Source organism: Vigna unguiculata, chromosome 4, assembly GCF_004118075.2.
Source record: "Vigna unguiculata cultivar IT97K-499-35 chromosome 4, ASM411807v1, whole genome shotgun sequence".
Taxonomy (NCBI): Eukaryota; Viridiplantae; Streptophyta; class Magnoliopsida; order Fabales; family Fabaceae; genus Vigna; species Vigna unguiculata.
In genome coordinates this window covers 6,148,494-6,168,121 of record NC_040282.1, presented here as the reverse complement: position 1 = coordinate 6,168,121, position 19,628 = coordinate 6,148,494, and the positions used below count along the sequence as shown (strand labels likewise).

Below are 19,628 nucleotides of genomic sequence, written 5' to 3'. Positions count from 1 at the left end.
TTTTTGAGTGGATTTGGAGGGTAAAGTGAGTGGATTTGGAGATAATTTTTATGAAAGTTAGTGAAAGATTTGATTGATGTGATAGATAAAATTATATGTTAAAATTGATATATTTATTACTTTACCATAATACCCTTTTGTAAAAAAAGATTAATTTTTGAAATGATGTTGTTGAATAAATTTTGAAATGAGTTATCTTTTGTCATAATAAATAAATAAATTTTTTTAAAGCTTAGAAAAAAAGAATTTTGATTTATGTAAAAAATAGTACAACAAAATTGAAATTATTTGTTAGATTTATTTTTTTAAATAAATTAATTTGATATTGACAATACCAAATACCGTAAAGCATAGAAGTTACGAAATCAATTTCCAAATTCGGTAAAAAAGTAGAAAGTGTGATCACGGAAATTCAATTTAGTCCATGGCAAACGACATCGAAATAAAGTTACATGGAAAAAGTGTCACATGTAATGAAGTTCATACATAACAAGAAAATACATCACAGAATAAACATTATGTTCAAACCCCTTCACTCATCTGAGTCTTCATCCCCGTTAAGAAGGTCATAAATCTGGTTGACAGTGGAATTGACTTCATTGAAACGTCTGTCAACATCAATGGTCAATGTTTGTAACCTGGCTTCTATGGATTGTACTCCTCCTCATATTTGAGTTAATAGTTGTTCTGTTGTTGGGGTTGGAGGTTCCAGCATATTTTCTTCACGGTCGTTATCTCCGTCATCACTGTCTTCATCCATGGGACTTTCTTCTCTTCGTTGTGGTGCATCATCAGAACGACCACGAAGTTGTTGCCATTCACCGTTTACATGAACAATATTCATCTTCCTCAAATTCTGCACTGAAAAGCGGTGTCTTAAAGATACTGTCGTCGTTGTATCAACCGAAAGATCCACTCCAGCATATTGCATGATTGCAGTTATCAAAATTCCATATGGAAGACCTGTCTCAGTACTCTTGCACTTAAGCATGTTTTGCATGATGTCCAACCGTCTTCACTGCTTTAAAACGGGCACCTGGTCTTACCATGGAGGCTAAAGCCATGTCCCGGTTATAGTTCAGGTCAGGTGGCACCTCTGGTAATGATAACTTTCGACCTTGATATTTCAGACCACATATTTGAAACCAGTCAGATGGTTTCAGTTTAATTTTCTTCTTGCTGACCTCACTCATCAAATAACCATTTCCGGAGATCTGTAGATTTGCATAGAACACCTTAATTAGTTCCGGAAAGTAGGAATACGATAATGTGACGTAATTTGAAAGGCCTTGGAACAAAAGATGTTGATGGAAGTAAAGCCCAGAATCCATAAATGACTCCAAGTTCATAATCTTTGGCTCTATTATTCGTCTATGGTAAAAGTGATTCCCATAATTTTCCATTTGTTTGACAGTGCTGAAGTATCGTTTTTGATCTAGTACGTCTTCCACGGTTGGCCTTTTTTGTAGGGGTGCTTCATCTTCCATCGCTGTTGATTTATCCTTACGAACTTTAGGTCTATACTTTGATGATGATGAAGCCATGAGAAAGCAGACTTCTATCAAAAAAATGAAAATCATTAGGCACAGAAATGGCATTCCCAAATTACTAATGGTCAACATAAATATGTGCGTCAGCCTAAGCACTTTTAGAAGTGAGAGGTTCAGTTCATACAACACTTTATAATACAGGGAACATAACATCTTAACATTACAAAAACATGATAATTAAAACCACTACAAAAACATGATAATTAAAACCACGCAAATCAACAAAGTAACAAGTCATATAAAACATACACACGTAAAGCACATTGTGTACAAACCCTATCCACTACGACCAACCATCATACTATATAACTTATTCAATCTAAGATGTTGTGGCATTCCCATTAGTCGCTTCGTATGAGTCGGATTTGAGCAGAGGTAATCATAGCACTGTTCCATAAGGTTTTCCTCTTGGATATTCATCCCTGCAAGCATTTCCCAAATATCACTTTCTGTATATTGGAAAGTCGAGCTCCGCTTCATCATCCCAACTTGCTCGTTTAGAATGTCGTTACGTTTCTCAATGGCAATGACTTGTCTCTCGGCAATGTTTGACATCTTCTCAAAGTGTGAGTTTCCGGCACCCATAACCTCCATGAATCCATCCAGCTTGGTTGTGAGCTTGTCGAATTGAGAATCAACAATGTCAATCATGGGTGCTTTTCTTTTAGATCCCCGAGATGATGAGGTTCCACCAGATGGTACAAAAGGAACACTTTGGGTAGGGCCTGGGCTATACTCATCCATGGATGGTGGTGAGGATGGGTAAGCATTCTCGCGTGGTTCATAGCCTGGAGGCTCAGGTGTGTACTCCATTTCATCATTCAAATCAACTTCTAAACGCCTTTGTTGGCGAATCCGACTAGCTTGTGAAGCAGTTCTCACCCCCTCACCAGTTGCACGATCTGATGACCATAATTCCTCCATCAGGTCGTAATGCCTTATAGGGGTACTTTGCCACTTCGCTGCGTGCGGCTTTGACTGAAAATGTAAACATATTCATACATTACACGATTAACATGATATTCATACATTATATTTTTAGCGTTTCACATTACCTGCAACAACTCTGCCCACACTTCATCTTCAGCCTGAAAGACCTTTGATATGTTGTTCCACGCAAATCCACTTAGTGAACAAAATAAGTCATGCACCTCACGCCACTTTTCCTTCAACACTTTTTGTCTATTCTTAACATTGTTTTTGTTAAGGTTCACAAACCCTGCTTCATGTAGATTGCTTAGCATGTTATTGTATGCTTGGGTTGTCCAACTACCATCCACCCTATTACCGAGTCAAGCTTCATCTAACATGGCATTCAGGAGTCGGTTGTCCATGTCCTCTGTCCATTTAGTGAATTCACGTCGGCCCACAGAGACAGCAAGTCCTTTACCCCTGTTCATTTAGTACCTATTGCAAGCAAAGGAAACTAAAACATAACATTTAATCCATAAAATTAAGTTCACAGATTACCTAACCATTACTATATAACAGATATTAGTCATTCATATTTGCATTGCAGTACCATACATTAGTACATCAACTTAATTGTTGTCATAATCATTCCACATTCGATGAGCTATTTCATCCCTTAAATTACATCCAAGTCGATAATCATCCTCACTTTGATGTGTGGTGCCACCATCTTGATGTTCTTCAGCCAACTCTCTATCTACCTCATCAAGCAAGCTTGCATCATGATCGACAGATCGCAGAAAGTTGTGTAGGATGCAGCATGCCAACACAATATGTGTCATTGTTTCAAGAGAGTAATGTGGTTCGGTTCCACTGGCTATAATTGGGAAACGTTTCTTTAACAATCCAAAGGTTCTTTCTATAACATTTCTGAGTGACGAGTGACGATGATTGAACAATTCTCGAGGATTTTGTGGTCCTCTCCGACTGTACTCTTTAAGATGATATCTGACACCTCTGTAGGGGGTCAAAATTGATCTTTTAACCATAAACCCAGCATCCCCAAGGTAATATTTTCCTACATTATTTTGCACACATAGGTTATGACTTGAATATGTTGCATGTCAAAATAAACAAATTATTGACTAGCCTTCAGGTATGACTAAAGAATCATTTCTAGAGAGAGCATCTTTCAATATCCTTGAATCGGATGCTGTTCCTTCCCAGCCAGCCAATACATACGTGAACTTCATATCAAAGTCACATGTCGCGAAGACATTTTGTGTTGGCCAGTCTTTTCTTCCTCGAAACCTTGGAGCATAAGCTCTTGGGACTCGGACTCGAACATGAGTTCCGTCAATTGCGCCTAAACAATCCTAATATTTGACAAATTCAAAATATTAACACATTGTTTAAATATGGATTCATTGCTGGAATTGAATGCGTCTTTGAAGAGATTTACCTTAAAGTAAGGATAAAATCGACTACTGCCTTGAACATGGGGATGAACCTCAGCGCCACTTGGTTGAATTAACAATTCAGACTCCAAAGATAGTATTGCATCCAACACATTGTGAAAATGCCTGCTTACTGTCGAGCCAGAACGATGGAAAAAGAATCCCACACTTCGATTCTTCACATTATGTCCGATAATGTGGAGAAATTTGGCAACTTGTTCCTCCACAGTTGACCTAAACGCATCGTTCACTAACCCGGTTGATCTTAGACAATTACATAAGTTAATAAATGCCTCGGGTCCCATGCGGATAATGTCACGACAGCGATTAGTATGCACCAAGTATGACATTAGCTGCTCTCTACGACGATCTTTGTTTAACAAGCACTCATGAATACTACTTGTTTCTATGGCCATATTTAGTATATACAATGCATGTGCAACAATGCATAGCATTGTTAATGCAGCTAAGGCGGAACGCAGTTGTAATTGACGACGTAAATGTGTAACTATATTAAAGTCCACACCCATTACATCATCCACAATATCTTCACTGTCCAAGTAACTCATATCTAATTCTTCATCCATCTAAATTACCCAATTATAAAAATAAATTTAAATTACTACCATCGTAACTAAAAAAAATGACCTAAACAATTTTTCGTAAAACATCAATACTACTTCCTTATCAATGTTACTAACTAAAACATCAATACTATCAATACTATGCTGATAATATTTGACATTATTGTAAAAAAATTACCTCAACAAGTGGTAAACGAAGAGGACCACACCGCAATTCAGAGCAAGTAACTGAATAACAAGCCAATATCAAGCCTGTGAAACATTATACAAATCAAACATTATATATAAATCAACCATCACCAATAAAAAATAACTTATATTTTCACATCCCTATAATATGTAATTTTTTCGCTAAAAAATTACTTATATTTTCACATCTCTATAGATCCCTATCATATGTCATTTTTCCGGCCAACAATGATCACCTCACCTCCGGCCAACAGTGTCTGAAGTCCAGGCCAACAACACTGTATCACCAACAAACTGACTGCCGAACGCGAACTCCCCAAGGTGCCTCCTCAGCTCCGGCGAACACCTCTATCACACTGCAACTCGCAACTCCCGCGCCTCCACCTTCAAACAAACTCGACGGAAGTCCGGCCGCCCACCTTCACCTCCACACTGACAGCTCCTCCGCCACGCGCGGCCTCCGGCGACTTCAAACACCACCACGTCCACCTGCACAAAACACACAACATGAAAAAAAAATTATATATGCCCTCGACACCGGTGTCGTAACCGGTGTCGCCCTTTAACAAACAAGGCACCGGTTACGTAACCGGTGCCATCACCCCATGCACAAAGCACCACACCGGTGCCACCGGTGCCACCCCCACAAACACCTCACCACCAAACCGCACCGCCACAGAAAACCTCAATCACCACCCTCACCTGTGCCATCCACTCACCACCAGGCCGCCCAAACACTGCCAACACCGGTGCCCACACCGGTGCATTCAGAAACTCCAACCTGAGGGCACCAGTGCCTCCCTCACCACTGTCTTCCATTATCACCACTCACTCCAACACCACTCACTCCACCTCCAACACCACTCACTCCACCACCCCGCTGACCACCCTCCCGCGACCACCACACCCCAAATAACTCACCTGTCCGAGCTTCACAGAACCTGTTCTTCACAAAACCAAACAGCCAAACCAAACATCCATGACTTCGCTGTGTGCACCAGTTTAAATCCGTGGTGGGAGAAGAATATTTTAGGAACAGCAGCTTCAGGAATCTTTTCAGGTTGGTTCAGGAATCATTTCTGCAGAGAATATTGCCATGTGCGCATGCGAAAAGCAACTGAAAAATGAAGGGTAAAATGGGTATTGCACCATTTTATTCACTAATCTTCTCTTCAAAGCATGGATGAAAAAATTCACAGATCCCTTAAATCCACGCTCTCAAATCAGCTTCAATTCTTTGAATAGAACACGAAAATTTTTACCATCCGCGCTCCCTAATTTATCTTAACAGTGATATCCCTAGAAACGAACAGGACCTTACGGTCAAAGTTCACCTCTGCTCTTCCCTTCGGTTCCTCTCTCGCTCTTGGTATCATTTTTCGCCATCAAAGCCACCTCTACGTCTCTTTTCCCCATTATTTCATGTTTTGAAATCCTAACCATTGACATATTTTTTTCGGTGCGTTCTTTAAGTTGTTTGCTATTTTTTTGTTCAGGTTCGTTTCTAATGAAAGTGTGAAGCTGAGGATGATGCAGGAGTAGAAGAAGGAAAGTGTGAACCCTAAGAAGAATCTTAGAAAGAACGGAGAAATCATTCTTGGAAAAAAGGAACAGAATCGGAAAGTTGTTGAAAGAGAATGAATGACAAAAGGAAAAGAAGATAAAATCTATTACAAGAAATTTTTTAAATAATAACTAATTTTAACAATAAAAAATTGTTAATCATAATTAATTTAAATACTAATTTATCAAATAAAAAATTATTGATTACTAAAATGATTATTATAAATAAAAAAATTATAATTTATTGTTAAATTGATCACTAATTCATTTAGTAAATCTTTATATTTAAAGTTTAGTAACCAATTTATAAACTAATTTTTTTAATAATTAAAATCTTTTATTTTATAAACCAATTTATATTGGATTGATCACATTGATCCTAAATCGGAGTCATTTAAATGTGAAAGAAAAATATTTTATTTTATTTATAAGAAACCGAATGGTGAAAAAAAAATCTTTTATCTTACCATTTTCTTTTTCTTTATTCTCTTAAACTACACACGACCTAAACCTATATATATAAAATACGAAAAAAAAAATCAATTATACTTGAAAAATATTATGAATATTAATAAACCACTTCAAGAGTCATTAAATAGGAATCAATAAACTAGATTTTAGATTGTAAACCTTTGTTGCGCATTGGTTTATTTAAATTGGATTTTTATATGCTTTAAATTTATATTTTTTAAATTATAATTTTTCAAGAATAATTTAAATATAATTACACTAAAAGTAAGAATTACGATTAATTATATTTTAATTTAATAATATTTTCAAAATAAACTTATTAAACTTTACTAAGATTTGCTATTTTTTCCAGTAATAATATTGTACGTGCTAGTGACCAGCTTTCTCCTTACCTAACTAATGCCACTCGTTTGGACCGAACCGGGCCAGATTGATCACATAGTCACCCCATCTCGGGCCAACTTGAGTCTGACCTTGATGCTGGACCAGCGGACGACCAATTTTCGAGCTGGATCAATACGCGATCTGGGCCAAGGCACAAGCAAACTATTCACGGGCCGATTTTGAGCCAATCCACAGACTAGCGTGATTTCCAATGGACTTATATACTAGGCCGATCTGCGACCGACTTATATGGGATATTCGCTCTCGAAACTGCAACAACCTCCCCTCTTGGTAGGGGCACCTGACCACGTTCCCAAAGATACGACATTCCACCACCATTGGATAACCGAATAAAGGACGAGGAAGGACCGGTATAAAGCGGGGACCATACCCCATATAGGAGGGGACATTTTTCTTTTAGAGAGAGAGAGAAAGAGAGATATTATCGAGTTTCTGGCAAAGAGGCCGAGTGGCGACCAGTGTGCACCTCGGGTTCCCCTTTTTTACCAGAACAAATATCAATAAATTTTTTTCCTGAAGTACATAAATTAAGTAGTGACAAATATGATTGCGTAATTATTTAAAATATTTACTGAAAGATGATATTAAACTTTACTAAGATTTGCTATTTTTTTCAGTAATAATATCAATAAAAAATTTTCCTGAAGTACATAAATTAAGTAGTGATAAATATGATTGCGTAATTATTTAAAATATTTACTGAAAGATAATATTATTGTAGGTTCCGAAAAATTAATTTAAATTAAACGAAAAATAGAACTATCATTTTAAAAAGTTATAGTTATAGATAGAAAGTAAAACATTTAGTTTTTTATATCTTATACATGTTTGTGTTTATAAAATTATATTCTTTTCACTTTTTTTAAGATTGAGACAAATTATTATTCATTTTATCGTTCTAACTCCATCAACTTGAAGCTGACAAAGTTTAGATTGAAACTATTTGATAAAAAAAATTATTTAAGTTTTTTTTTTCTTGTATCGCTCAAGCTTTCTCCCTTCTTATTTCGCATTTGAGTTTTACACTCCACATATTTGATCAGTTGAGAATTTTCGTTCAACTGGGCTCAAATTTATGGATCTAACCCCTCTCTTTCCAAAGGTAGTTCTTCGTGCACCTTCATAATTTCTTCCTGCACCTTCATACACCTAAAAATTTTAATTTTACGTTTTTTTTTTATTTTGAATTTTAGAATGCACAGTTGAGACATTCCTTAATGTACAATCGAAAATGCGAAAATTGTATTTCATAATGTATATTCTGAAATACAAAAATCATATTCCAAAATGTATAATCCAAAATACAAAATTTATAATCCAAACTGTATAGTGTAAAATATATATTTTAATGTAAAGAGTAGGAAAGAAGGGTGCGATAAAGGAAGAACAAGGGAAAGAAAGGGTTCCAATGGAAGAAGAAGAAGAATGGAGAAGAGACGAAGAAGTTGTTGGAGGAAAAAGATAAGAGCATGTGAGTCTTTTCATAACTCTATAGGAGTGCAGGTTGAAATGGATGGAGGTGCACGATCCATTTCAAAATGGATACATGTGTTGGCCCAAAATATGGACTCGTGACGGTCCAACTCCGAATCCAGGTCAATATCTGTGTCATCACTTGCATACCCATGTAAATGAGTTAAACTATTGCGTTTGTTAAATTAATTATTAAGTTGAGTGAATAAATTAATAGCTAGATTTCATTATTTAAACTAGTTAACTTTAGCTGTATCCAAATGGATAATAAAAATTCATGAATAACTCATTTATTTAATTGATGATTTTTATTTTATTAACCTTTATTACTTATATATTTATTTTAAAAACATGTATAACTTTGTTCCATTTATTTACATTTCATCCTAGACATCATAATTCGAGTACATGTGTCTGTACACAGTGGCAGATCTTGACTACAAGATTTGGAGGGACCAAAATAATATAATTATTTAATTATTAGATTGGATCATTAGTATAATGTTTCAAAAACTAACTCCTCTAACTAAACAATTTGATCATTAGGTTGGATCATTAGTACAATACTTTAAAATATGTGAAGAAGTAAATTCTATCTTGTTTTCATCTTCACCAACAACTTCTCTTCTATCACTTTTAAAGAATGAATATATGGTTTTATTCTTCATCAATATACTTTTAAAAAAGTTAATATTAAAAAATAATTTATCATAATGAGAAATTGAGAGTTGTAATTATTAAAAAATATATATATTATAATCAAGTCAAAATCGATTTGAAAAAAATGCATAATACATTATTTTTTCTTCTATATTCATAAAAAAATGAATATACAAAGGTTCATGAAATAAAAAATAATGTTAATAACTATTAAAATAATAGTTTATTATCAAATGACACAAGAGAGTTACCTTTTTCTCTTCAAGGGACGAAGAGAACAAATGACAAAAGAGAGCAAAAGTCATGAGTTTGTGTCTAACTTTTTTTAAAAAAACAAACAAAAAGAAAACATGAGACTGAAATATGTGTATAAGTTTGTGAAAACCTAAAAAGATAAAGAGAATTAAAATAAGAAATATCTTACAAAATATTTACTTTAATTACTCTTTTGACTTTTGTTTCTAAAAATGTAAATTGGTTTTCAAGTTGATTTAGTCTCAATTTGGTTTCAATTTTTTACTCAAAATTTGGCTTTTTTTTACAAAAATAAAGACAAAAAAAAGTAAACCTAAATATTTTTACTCTTTATTATATTTAATTTGATATTTTATTATTTATTAATATTAAATATCATGTTTTATAAAAAAAATCAGAAAGACACAATTTAAATTTCTATCAATTTTTAAAATATACTACTCATAATTTAAAAAAATTCAAAATTTAAAAAATACATATAATTAAAAAAAAAACAAAAGTATATATATAATTAAAAAAAATCAAAATTATTTTGGGGGTCCCATGGCCCCTACCCGCTTCTTATATAATCCGTCACTTTCTAAATAATTTTCTCTTCGATGACATTTTTTAAATAATTTTATAATATAGAAAAATAAATAATTAAAAGAAAAATAAAACATTACTTAGAAGATGTAACTTTAGATTATAAGAGAATGTTGTGAAAATTTAATTTTCAAACAATTATTTTACATCTTATAATAACTTACATGTGAGAGTAGGCATGGCAACTGGGCGGGACAGGCACGAGTTTCGCTATCCCATACCCATCCCTATAAAAAAATTTATCTCCATCCCCATACACAAACCCAACGGGTATTAAACTTTTGACCCATCCCCATCTCCACTGGGTAACGGGTATAATCTCGTACCCATACCCATACCCATTTTTTTACTACTTCAATATTAATTTTAATTAATTTTTATAAAATAATAAAAAAATTATGATAAAGGAAACATAATATTATCAAATATTAGAATGATGGTTGTTTCTTCAATATCAAATATTTTAAAATAAATTATAATTGTTTACATTTTAGATTATAATACCAAATAAAATTTCATGAGAACTAAAACAATTATTAAATTTGCAAATATTATGAACATAATTGATAAAATTTAAAAATATTTTTTAAAAAATATAAAAGAAAAACAAATATTCAAATTAAAATATATTTTAAATGTTTGTTTACTTCAATCTTTTAAATTTTAATAAATCTCTTTTTTGTACACTAATAAAAGTTATAATACATCATTAGATCAAAATGATACAAAAAACAAATAATAATCATAATAAAAGTTTAAAATAAATTATAATTGTTTACATTTTAGATTATAATACCAAATAAAATTTCATGAAAACCAACACATGTATTAAATTTACAAACATTAATGAAACCTAGTTGATAATATTTAAAAATATTTTTAAAAAATATAAACGAAAAACAAATATTCAAATTAAAATATATTTTAAATGTTTGTTTACTTCAATCTTTTAAATTCTAATGAATCTCTTTTTTATACACTAATAAAAGTTATAATACATCATTGGATCAAAATGATACAAAGAACAAATAATAATCATAATAAAAGTTTAAAATAAATTATAATGTTTTATATTTTAGATTGTAATACCAGATAAAATTCCATGAGAACCAATACATTTATTAAATTTGCAAAGATTAATGAAACCTAGTTGATAAAATTTAAAAATATTTTTAAGAAAATATAAATGGAAAACAAATATTCAAATTAAAATATATTTTAAATGTTTGTTTACTTCAATCTTTTAAATTCTAATGAATCTCTTTTTTATACACAAATAAAAGTTATAATACATTACTTAATCAAAATGATATACAAAGAACAAATAATAATCATAATAAAAGTTTAAAATAAATTATAATGTTTTACATTTTAGATTGTAATACCAAATAAAATTCCATGAGAACCAATACATTTATTAAATTTGCAAAGATTAGTGAAACCTAGTTGATAAAATTTAAAAATATTTTTAAGAAAATATAAATGGAAAACAAATATTCAAATTAAAATATATTTTAAATGTTTGTTTACTTCAATCTTTTAAATTCTAATGAATCTCTTTTTTATACACAAATAAAAGTTATAATACATTACTTAATCAAAATGATATACAAAGAACAAATAATAATCATAATAATAAAATTTTAACATAGATCTTGTATCTTTTGAACTTCAATTATGTTGGATGGTGATAAAAAAATATTAATGACAATTACATTAAATTTTTATATTGTAGTAAATAAAAGTTATTTATACAATTATAGTGAAAAAGTTACCGTATGATTGATAATGAGTTAAAAAATAAAAAATAAATAGATAAAATATATTGAAATAGTATTCTACACAATGAAAATAAACAAGAAATAAAAATATTCAAAAATTAACAAATGTTTACAAACAATTTGAAAGACCTTTGAAAGAAATCGCACAAAGGAAAACAAATTTATAATTAAGGATATGATAAGTTGAAAAATATCTTACAAATCTAAGAAAACTTTTCAAATATCAACATATATACTTAGTGGTTGAGAAATAACAAAACTTTTTTTAGTGAAATAAAAAATTTATTCAAGTGAAACAAAAACTAATAATAAGAATAATAAGTAAATGATTTTTTTTTATATTACATAGTAATCAAAATGTTTGTGCTATTAAATACTTAAATTGAAAGTATTAAACATTTTAATGTGAAAGAAAAATATACATTAAATAAAAATATTAAAAAATAATAGAAATATTCATATGTGAGACATAAAAAATTTTAATTAACATACATATTTTTAACATAATTACATAAAGGTTATGATAAGATGAAAAATATAATTGAAATGTGAATGAGTTTCATGACAAACCAAATAATTAAAATAAATAAAAAATAATATATATATATATATATATATATATATATATATGTTCCGGTCTAGGAATGATGGCCAAACCAGAACAATAATTTTCTCTCTCACTCCTGAGTTCACCCCCCTTTTTTCCTTAATCCCTTATGTATATATAGAGTCCTTCAGTCTTTAAACTGCTATTTTAATGCCAGATCTTTAGCTAACCAACCTACCCACTTCTCCACTATTCTCTCCTGAAATCTCGCATGTGGGTGGTTATTCCTAAAATCCAGTGATATTTGCTCGTCACCTCGGCCACCTCGGCCCAAGTGCTCGTTACCTCGGCCACCTCGGCCCAAGTGCTCGTTACCTCGGCCACCTCGGCCCAAATGCTCGTCACCTCGGCCACCTCGGCCCAAATGCTCGTCACCTCGGCCTATGACTAACACTCGTTGTTTTATGAAAAATATTTATCAAGTCGGAATCCTGATGAGCACGTTGAGGTCGGCCATTCCTGGACGGTACACAGTCCTCCAACCTTGAGTCCTCAACTTGCTGGGATGAAAGGCTGTCATAAACCGTCCACATATTCTAGTATAGGACAAGTAAATATATAACATGATAAAGCTGAGGTCGGTCCAAAGGAGACCTCGACATAAAATAAGTAAAATGATCAAGCTGAGGTCGGCCTAAGGGAGACCTCACCATATGAGGTCGACCTGAGGGAGACCTCAACATAAGATAAGTAAAATGATTAAGTTGAGGTTAGCTTGAAGGAACCTCAAAAGAACACAAGTAAGATGATCAACCTGAGGTCGGCCCAAGGGAGACCTCGAGATAGAAATGATTAAACTGAGGTCGGCCTGAAGGAAACCTCAACATAAGACAAGTAATATATAAAATGATCGAGCTGAGGTCGGCCTTAGGGAGACCTCAACATAAGACAAGTAAAATAAAATGATTAAGTTGAGTTCTCAGCGTACTAACACAAGTAAGATAAAATGATTAAGTTGAGTTCTCAGCATACTAAGGTATTCTCTCGCTCGTAGCGAGGTTGAATCAAGTTGAATCCTCAGCGTACTGAGGTATTCTCTCGCTCGTAGTGAGGTCGGATCCGAGTTGAGTCCTCAGCGTACTGAGATATTCTCTCGCTCGTAGCGAGGTCGGATCAAGTTGAGTCCTCAGCGTACTGAGGTATTCTCTCGCTTGTAGCGAGGTCAGATCAAGTTGAGTCCTCAGCGTACTGAGGTATTCTCTCGCTCATAGCGAGGTCAGATCCGAGTTGAGTCCTCAGCGTACTGAGGTATTCTCTCGCTCGTAGCGAGGTCAGATCAAGTTGAGTCCTCAGCGTACTGAGGTATTCTCTCGCTCGTAGCGAGGTCGGATCCGAGTTGAGTCCTCAGCATACTGAGGTATTCTCTCGCTCGTAGCGAGGTCGGATCGAGGAGAGCCCTCAGCGTACTGAGGCATCAACTCGCTCGTGGCGAGGTCGGTCAGGTCGGCCAGCTCTCAGCATACTGAGGCTTCAACTCGCTCGTAGCGAGGTCGGACCAAGGAGAGCTCTCAGCGTACTGAGGCTTCAACTCGCTCGTAGCGAGGTCGGTTAGGTCGGCCAGCTCTCAGGGTACTGAGGCTTCAACTCGCTCGTAGCGAGGTCGGACCGAGGAGAGCTCTCAGCGTACTGAGGCTTCAACTCGCTCGTAGCGAGGTCGGTCGGGTCGGCCAACTCTCAGCGTACTGAGGCTTCAACTCGCTCGTAGCGAGTTCGGACCGAGGAGAGCTCTCAGCGTACTGAGGCTTCAACTCGCTCGTAGCGAGGTCGGACCAAGGAGAGCTCTCAGCGTACTGAGGCTTCAACTCGCTCGTAGCGAGGTCGGTCAGGTCGGCCAACTCTCAGCGTACTGAGGCTTCAACTCGCTCGTAGCGAGGTCGGTCCAGAGCCTACCTCTCTGTCTAGCATCGTGCTTGTGTGGGTGATTTTAGGCTGACTGATGTTGAACCCCTTCTTGCTCGAGGTCGGCCTAGAGCTCACCTCTCCATTCAGTTTCGTCAAGACTGCCACCGCTAAAACCTCATCAGAGATCATCACGAGCCCTTGTTGTCGAGAATCAAAAGACCTATGTCGTCTCTTCTACGTTGCCAACTCCGCCGTAGATGCTTTTCGTGGAGTACTTTATCATCGTGCTTTTTTTACGTTATTGTGGTTGGGACCTCGTTTTATCGGGCCCCACGGTGGGCGCCAATGTTCCGGTCTAGGAATGATGGCCAAACCAGAACAATAATTTTCTCTCTCACTCCTGAGTTCACCCCCCTTTTTTCCTTAATCCCTTATGTATATATAGAGTCCTTCAGTCTTTAAACTGCTATTTTAATGCCAGATCTTTAGCTAACCAACCTACCCACTTCTCCACTATTCTCTCCTGAAATCTCGCATGTGGGTGGTTATTCCTAAAATCCAGTGATATTTGCTCGTCACCTCGGCCACCTCGGCCCAAGTGCTCGTTACCTCGGCCACCTCGGCCCAAGTGCTCGTTACCTCGGCCACCTCGGCCCAAATGCTCGTCACCTCGGCCACCTCGGTCCAAATGCTCGTCACCTCGGCCTATGACTAAGACTCGTTGTTTTATGAAAAATATTTATCAAGTCGGAATCCTGATGAGCACGTTGAGGTCGGCCATTCCCTGGACGGTACAATATATATATGGTTATTTAATTAATTAGAAATATTTTAATAATTTAAACGGGGACGGATAATATGGCGGGGATATGTACATCTCCATACCCAATCCCATACCCAATTGAAAAAGTCGGGATTCTCCATACCCATACTCATACCCAGTCAATGCGGGGATTTCCCGTCAAAACGGGGACGGGTTCGGACAATACCCACGGGAACGGGTTTATTTGCCATCTCTTTGTGAGAGAGCAAAAGTATATTCAATTTTTTTTTTCTTTCTATTATCTCTTTAGGTGTGACATGCTTTCCTCGTTTTTTCTGATAAAAATATGCTTTCGTTTTACACGAGTTTAATATTTTATTTGATGGATCTGAATTGATTTAGGTGTTACTATAAAAAACTTAGGGTTAGATGGGCACGAGAGAGTGAGATCACTGTTAATTATTATTTGTGTCATGTGCTGCTAAATACAGTGTGAACGAATGAATCTTTCCCAACGTTTATATATATATATTAGAACAATAGATTTTGCAGAAGCATCATCAAGTTCTTAGCCATGGCGGAAGTAACAGGTGTGAAAGTTGTGGAGGTTTGCAGTGTGGCACCATCAGAAACAACCAACTGCTCCACTCCGACATCTTTGTCTCTGACATTCTTTGACGTACTATGGTTAAGGAGTCCCCCAGTTGAACGTGTTTTCTTCTATCAACTTCCCAACACAACAACCATTTCATTCTCTCACACCATTCTTCCAAATCTCAAACACTCTCTTTCTCTCACACTCCAACACTTTCTCCCTCTTGCCGGCACCATCACATGGCCCCAAGAATCTCCACACCCCATCATCAACTATGTCCCTGGAAACGCCGTTTCCTTCACCGTAGCTGAATCCACCGTTGATTTCAACATGCTTTGTTCCGACACATGTCAGGCTTCTCTGCGGCATCCATTGATACCCCACTTGCCAACTTCCGACGAACAAGCATCAGTGATGGCTCTCCAAGTTACCCTTTTTCCCGGCTCTGGTTTTTCCATCGGAATAACCACACACCATGCAGCCATGGATGGAAAAGCCTCAACCTTGTTTCTCAAAGCATGGGCCTATGTTTGCTCCAATATCCTCACAGAATCATCGTTTTCGTCGTTGCCGAAACACCTAGCGCCCTTCTATGACAGGTCAATGATAAAGGACACGACAGGAATGGGTGCGATGTATCTGAAGAGTTGGTTGAACATGGGTGGACCGAACAATAGGAGCATGAAGGTGTGGGATCTTGGAGGTGTAAACGCAATGTCAGCAGAATCAGTTAGAGGGTCGTTTGAGTTAACCTCTTCAAACATCCGACAACTGAAGCAACATGCGAAATCCAAGCTCAACGAGGATGCTCACGTGACGACATTTTCGGTTGCGTGTGCTTATGCGTTGCAGTGTTTGGTGAAGGCAGAAGAACCTAAGACCGAAGGAGTGGCCTTTCTGTTCAGTGTGGATTGTAGGTCTCGCTTGGAGACACCCCTTCCCTCCACGTATTTTGGAAACTGCATCATTGGTCATAAGGTTATGGGTGGGACAAAGAAGTTGTTGGGAGATGAAGGTTTCGTCAATGGCGTCGAAGGGATGAATGAAGCTTTGAAGAAGTTGGAGGATGGAGTGTTTGGTGAGGCAGTGAATTTGTCTACAATGATGAAGATTGCGAGGGATAATAGAATATTTACTACTGCTGGGTCACCGCGATTTGAGGTTTATAGCATTGATTTTGGATGGGGAAGGCCATTGAAGGTGGATATGACATCCATAGGTAAAACTGGAGCGTTTTGTGTTTCTGAGAGTAGGGATGAGAACGGAGGAGTTGAGATTAGTTTGGTGCTGAATAAACAAGAAATGGAAGCTTTCGGTTCTCATTTTAATCAAGGTCTTCAATCCCTTTGATGTTGTACAACTTTCAAGGAGGCTCTTATTTTGGAAAATTTATGTTTTGATCCTATTGGGCTTTCCCGTTGTTTTGGTTTTTCTGTTTCGTCTCTTGAATGCTGTAACATCTCATTTATTTAATAAAACTAAATAAAGGATATGTCACACAGTATAACATAAGAAGCGAGAAAAATAGAGTATAATGTCACTCCCACAGATATCTCAATTACTTAAAGGACAAATAAAAGAGGCACACGACGATGCCAGGTACAAAGTAGAGTAAGAGAGTGATAATGACGTAAGCAAAATCCCAGAGAAAGCAATACATGGGCCTTAGCCCTAACTGAAAAGCCCAAAGGCAGAAGTCAATCCAAAAGCCAAGCAGCGGAACCATCACCTCCTGACCACGAGTGTTCCTCGCATCTGCTCACATCAACAAGTTGATGATCATCGCAAAAGAGAGTACCACACATCAGAACACACAACAATAACAAAAGGGTAAGCTAGTGCCAAAAGTGGTTTTATCATGCAAACATATATACTTCCACAATCAATTATACACACGTCATCCAATCATGTTACGACTCCTCAAACAATACACTAAAACACGACTCGACTCATCCGGATATATATAATCTGGTCGGATTCAGCAGATGCTTGCACTTGTGGTGGATACCTCTGCTCACCCCCGAACTGCTCATCCCCGAGTTATGTGTTACAAGTGTTACAATGAATCAATTCCCTCACGCACAAGATTAGCCCTTAATGAGTTTCAGACCTTCTGCTACTCTCACCACAAGAGTCAGTCCGCTCTAAGTGAGACTAACTAACTCCTTAGAGCGTCAGGGTGCAACCTTACCTTGAATCCTTACCAGACCATATAGATGGGGCACCACCATGGACACCCATTAACAGGGCCATGCAATTACATCCCGACCAATGAAGCGCGACCCTGAAAGTCTCACCTAGAGACTCTAAGGAATTACGCACTGACACGAACCAATCATAATCAAACCAGTAATAATTAACACGCACATGTATATATATATATATATATATATATATATATCATGTCAACCTTCACAATTCCATTCTCACTTGTATTTCATATTGAATCCATCCCACTCGTCCTTCACAAATTACCAATGTAGGAATGTATTCCCTACCAACACCATGCCGCATTCATTGATCCACATTCCCTCATATCTCATGTCAAAGCCACACCAAACCCATCATTTCAAATTCCATGAATCACCTCATACAAACAACATGCTCAACTCATATTAAAACTCATGAATCATAATTCCCTCTCCCTCATACAAGGTCACTCAATTCATACAGTTCATACCCAAGGTAAAGCATAACAAGCCAAGCATACAATTAAGGCCCCAACAACATAAAAGGTATAGTTGTTTAAAGAAATCCCGTGCCAGTCTCGCTCAAGCCACAGGGTCTCGCTTAGGCGAGACTGTCATTAGGGAACCTTGCGAGGCTCACGGGTTCTCGCTTAAGCGAGCCGCTACTCACTTGGGCGAGCATGTCCCTCGCCCAAAAGAAAGGCTTCCTCGCCTGAGCTACGCCTACAACACAAACCTCAAGCCCCCACTCATCCTCGCTTAGGCGAGCCTCTCTCGCCTGAGCGAGATGGTGTCTCACTCAAACGAAAGCTCTCCGCCTGAGCGATAGCTCGAGCGCGAGTCTGGGTCTGTCTCTACAAGTCTCGCCTGGGCGAGGCTTGATCGCCTGGGCGAGATAGATAGGTCTCGTCACTGATCACCCTGCACAGTCATCCAACCACACCCCAAACAACAACATACATGCATTCAACATCTCACAAAGGCACCATACTCATACAAAGCATAAAACAGTGACAACCCATACAAGAAACAGACTTGAACGAAAATCCCTAGCTTCCCTTACTTGGAAAGGTTTTAGTAGGGGACCTCGACACCACAAGAGTGAACACAGTAGCTCCGGAACAATTTAGGGAAGTTGAGTAGGAAAGAGCTCGATCGAACTTGACAACGGTGAGGAAACAAACCCTAGCAGAGGGGTTGACGGCTGCAGCTCAAGGTTCTCTGAAAGTGAGTAGAAAGTATGAGTTAGGGCAGACTAGGGTCTGGTTTTCCTCTTTGGGTCAGCCCTTAGGCTCATTCGATTAAAGGCAACCCTTAAACATTAGGGCAGAAACTGGGCCTTACATATGCATGTTTAATAATTTGGAGTCTTGAATTTATTTATGTTAATTTTTTGTTATATCTTCAAAATATATTAATGATTAATTTTAAAATTTTAAAATATATTAAAAATATTTTTAAAAAATATATGAAATATTTCATTTTGTCACTTTACAACAAACTCTTGTAATCTTAATCAATATTTTAGATTTTACACTCTATGTAATAAAGTATTTTAATCAAGAGTGACTAAATGCAAGAATATTCAAATTTTAACAAAAATACTTGGGGTTTAGCTAGGAGGGTTACATTCTTTAGACCATGTTTGTTTGTGTGGATGAAGAACTACGAGCGATGGTTAACACTGATTGAGTGTGTTCCTTTGTGCGTATTTTGAGGAGAGTGAAGGCGCGAAACTATGGGAGAA

At 36.4% G+C, this 19,628-nt stretch overlaps 1 protein-coding gene across 1 annotated transcript; it reads left to right on the top strand.

Annotated features, from left to right (window-relative positions):
* Positions 1-15,569: 15,569 nt before the first annotated feature.
* LOC114181469 (phenolic glucoside malonyltransferase 1-like) lies at positions 15,570-17,175 on the top strand. The gene has a single exon (XM_028067937.1). The coding sequence runs from the start codon at positions 15,672-15,674 to the stop codon at positions 17,040-17,042; it is 1,371 nt and encodes a 456-aa protein (XP_027923738.1). The 5' UTR covers positions 15,570-15,671; the 3' UTR covers positions 17,043-17,175.
* Positions 17,176-19,628: the final 2,453 nt, after the last annotated feature.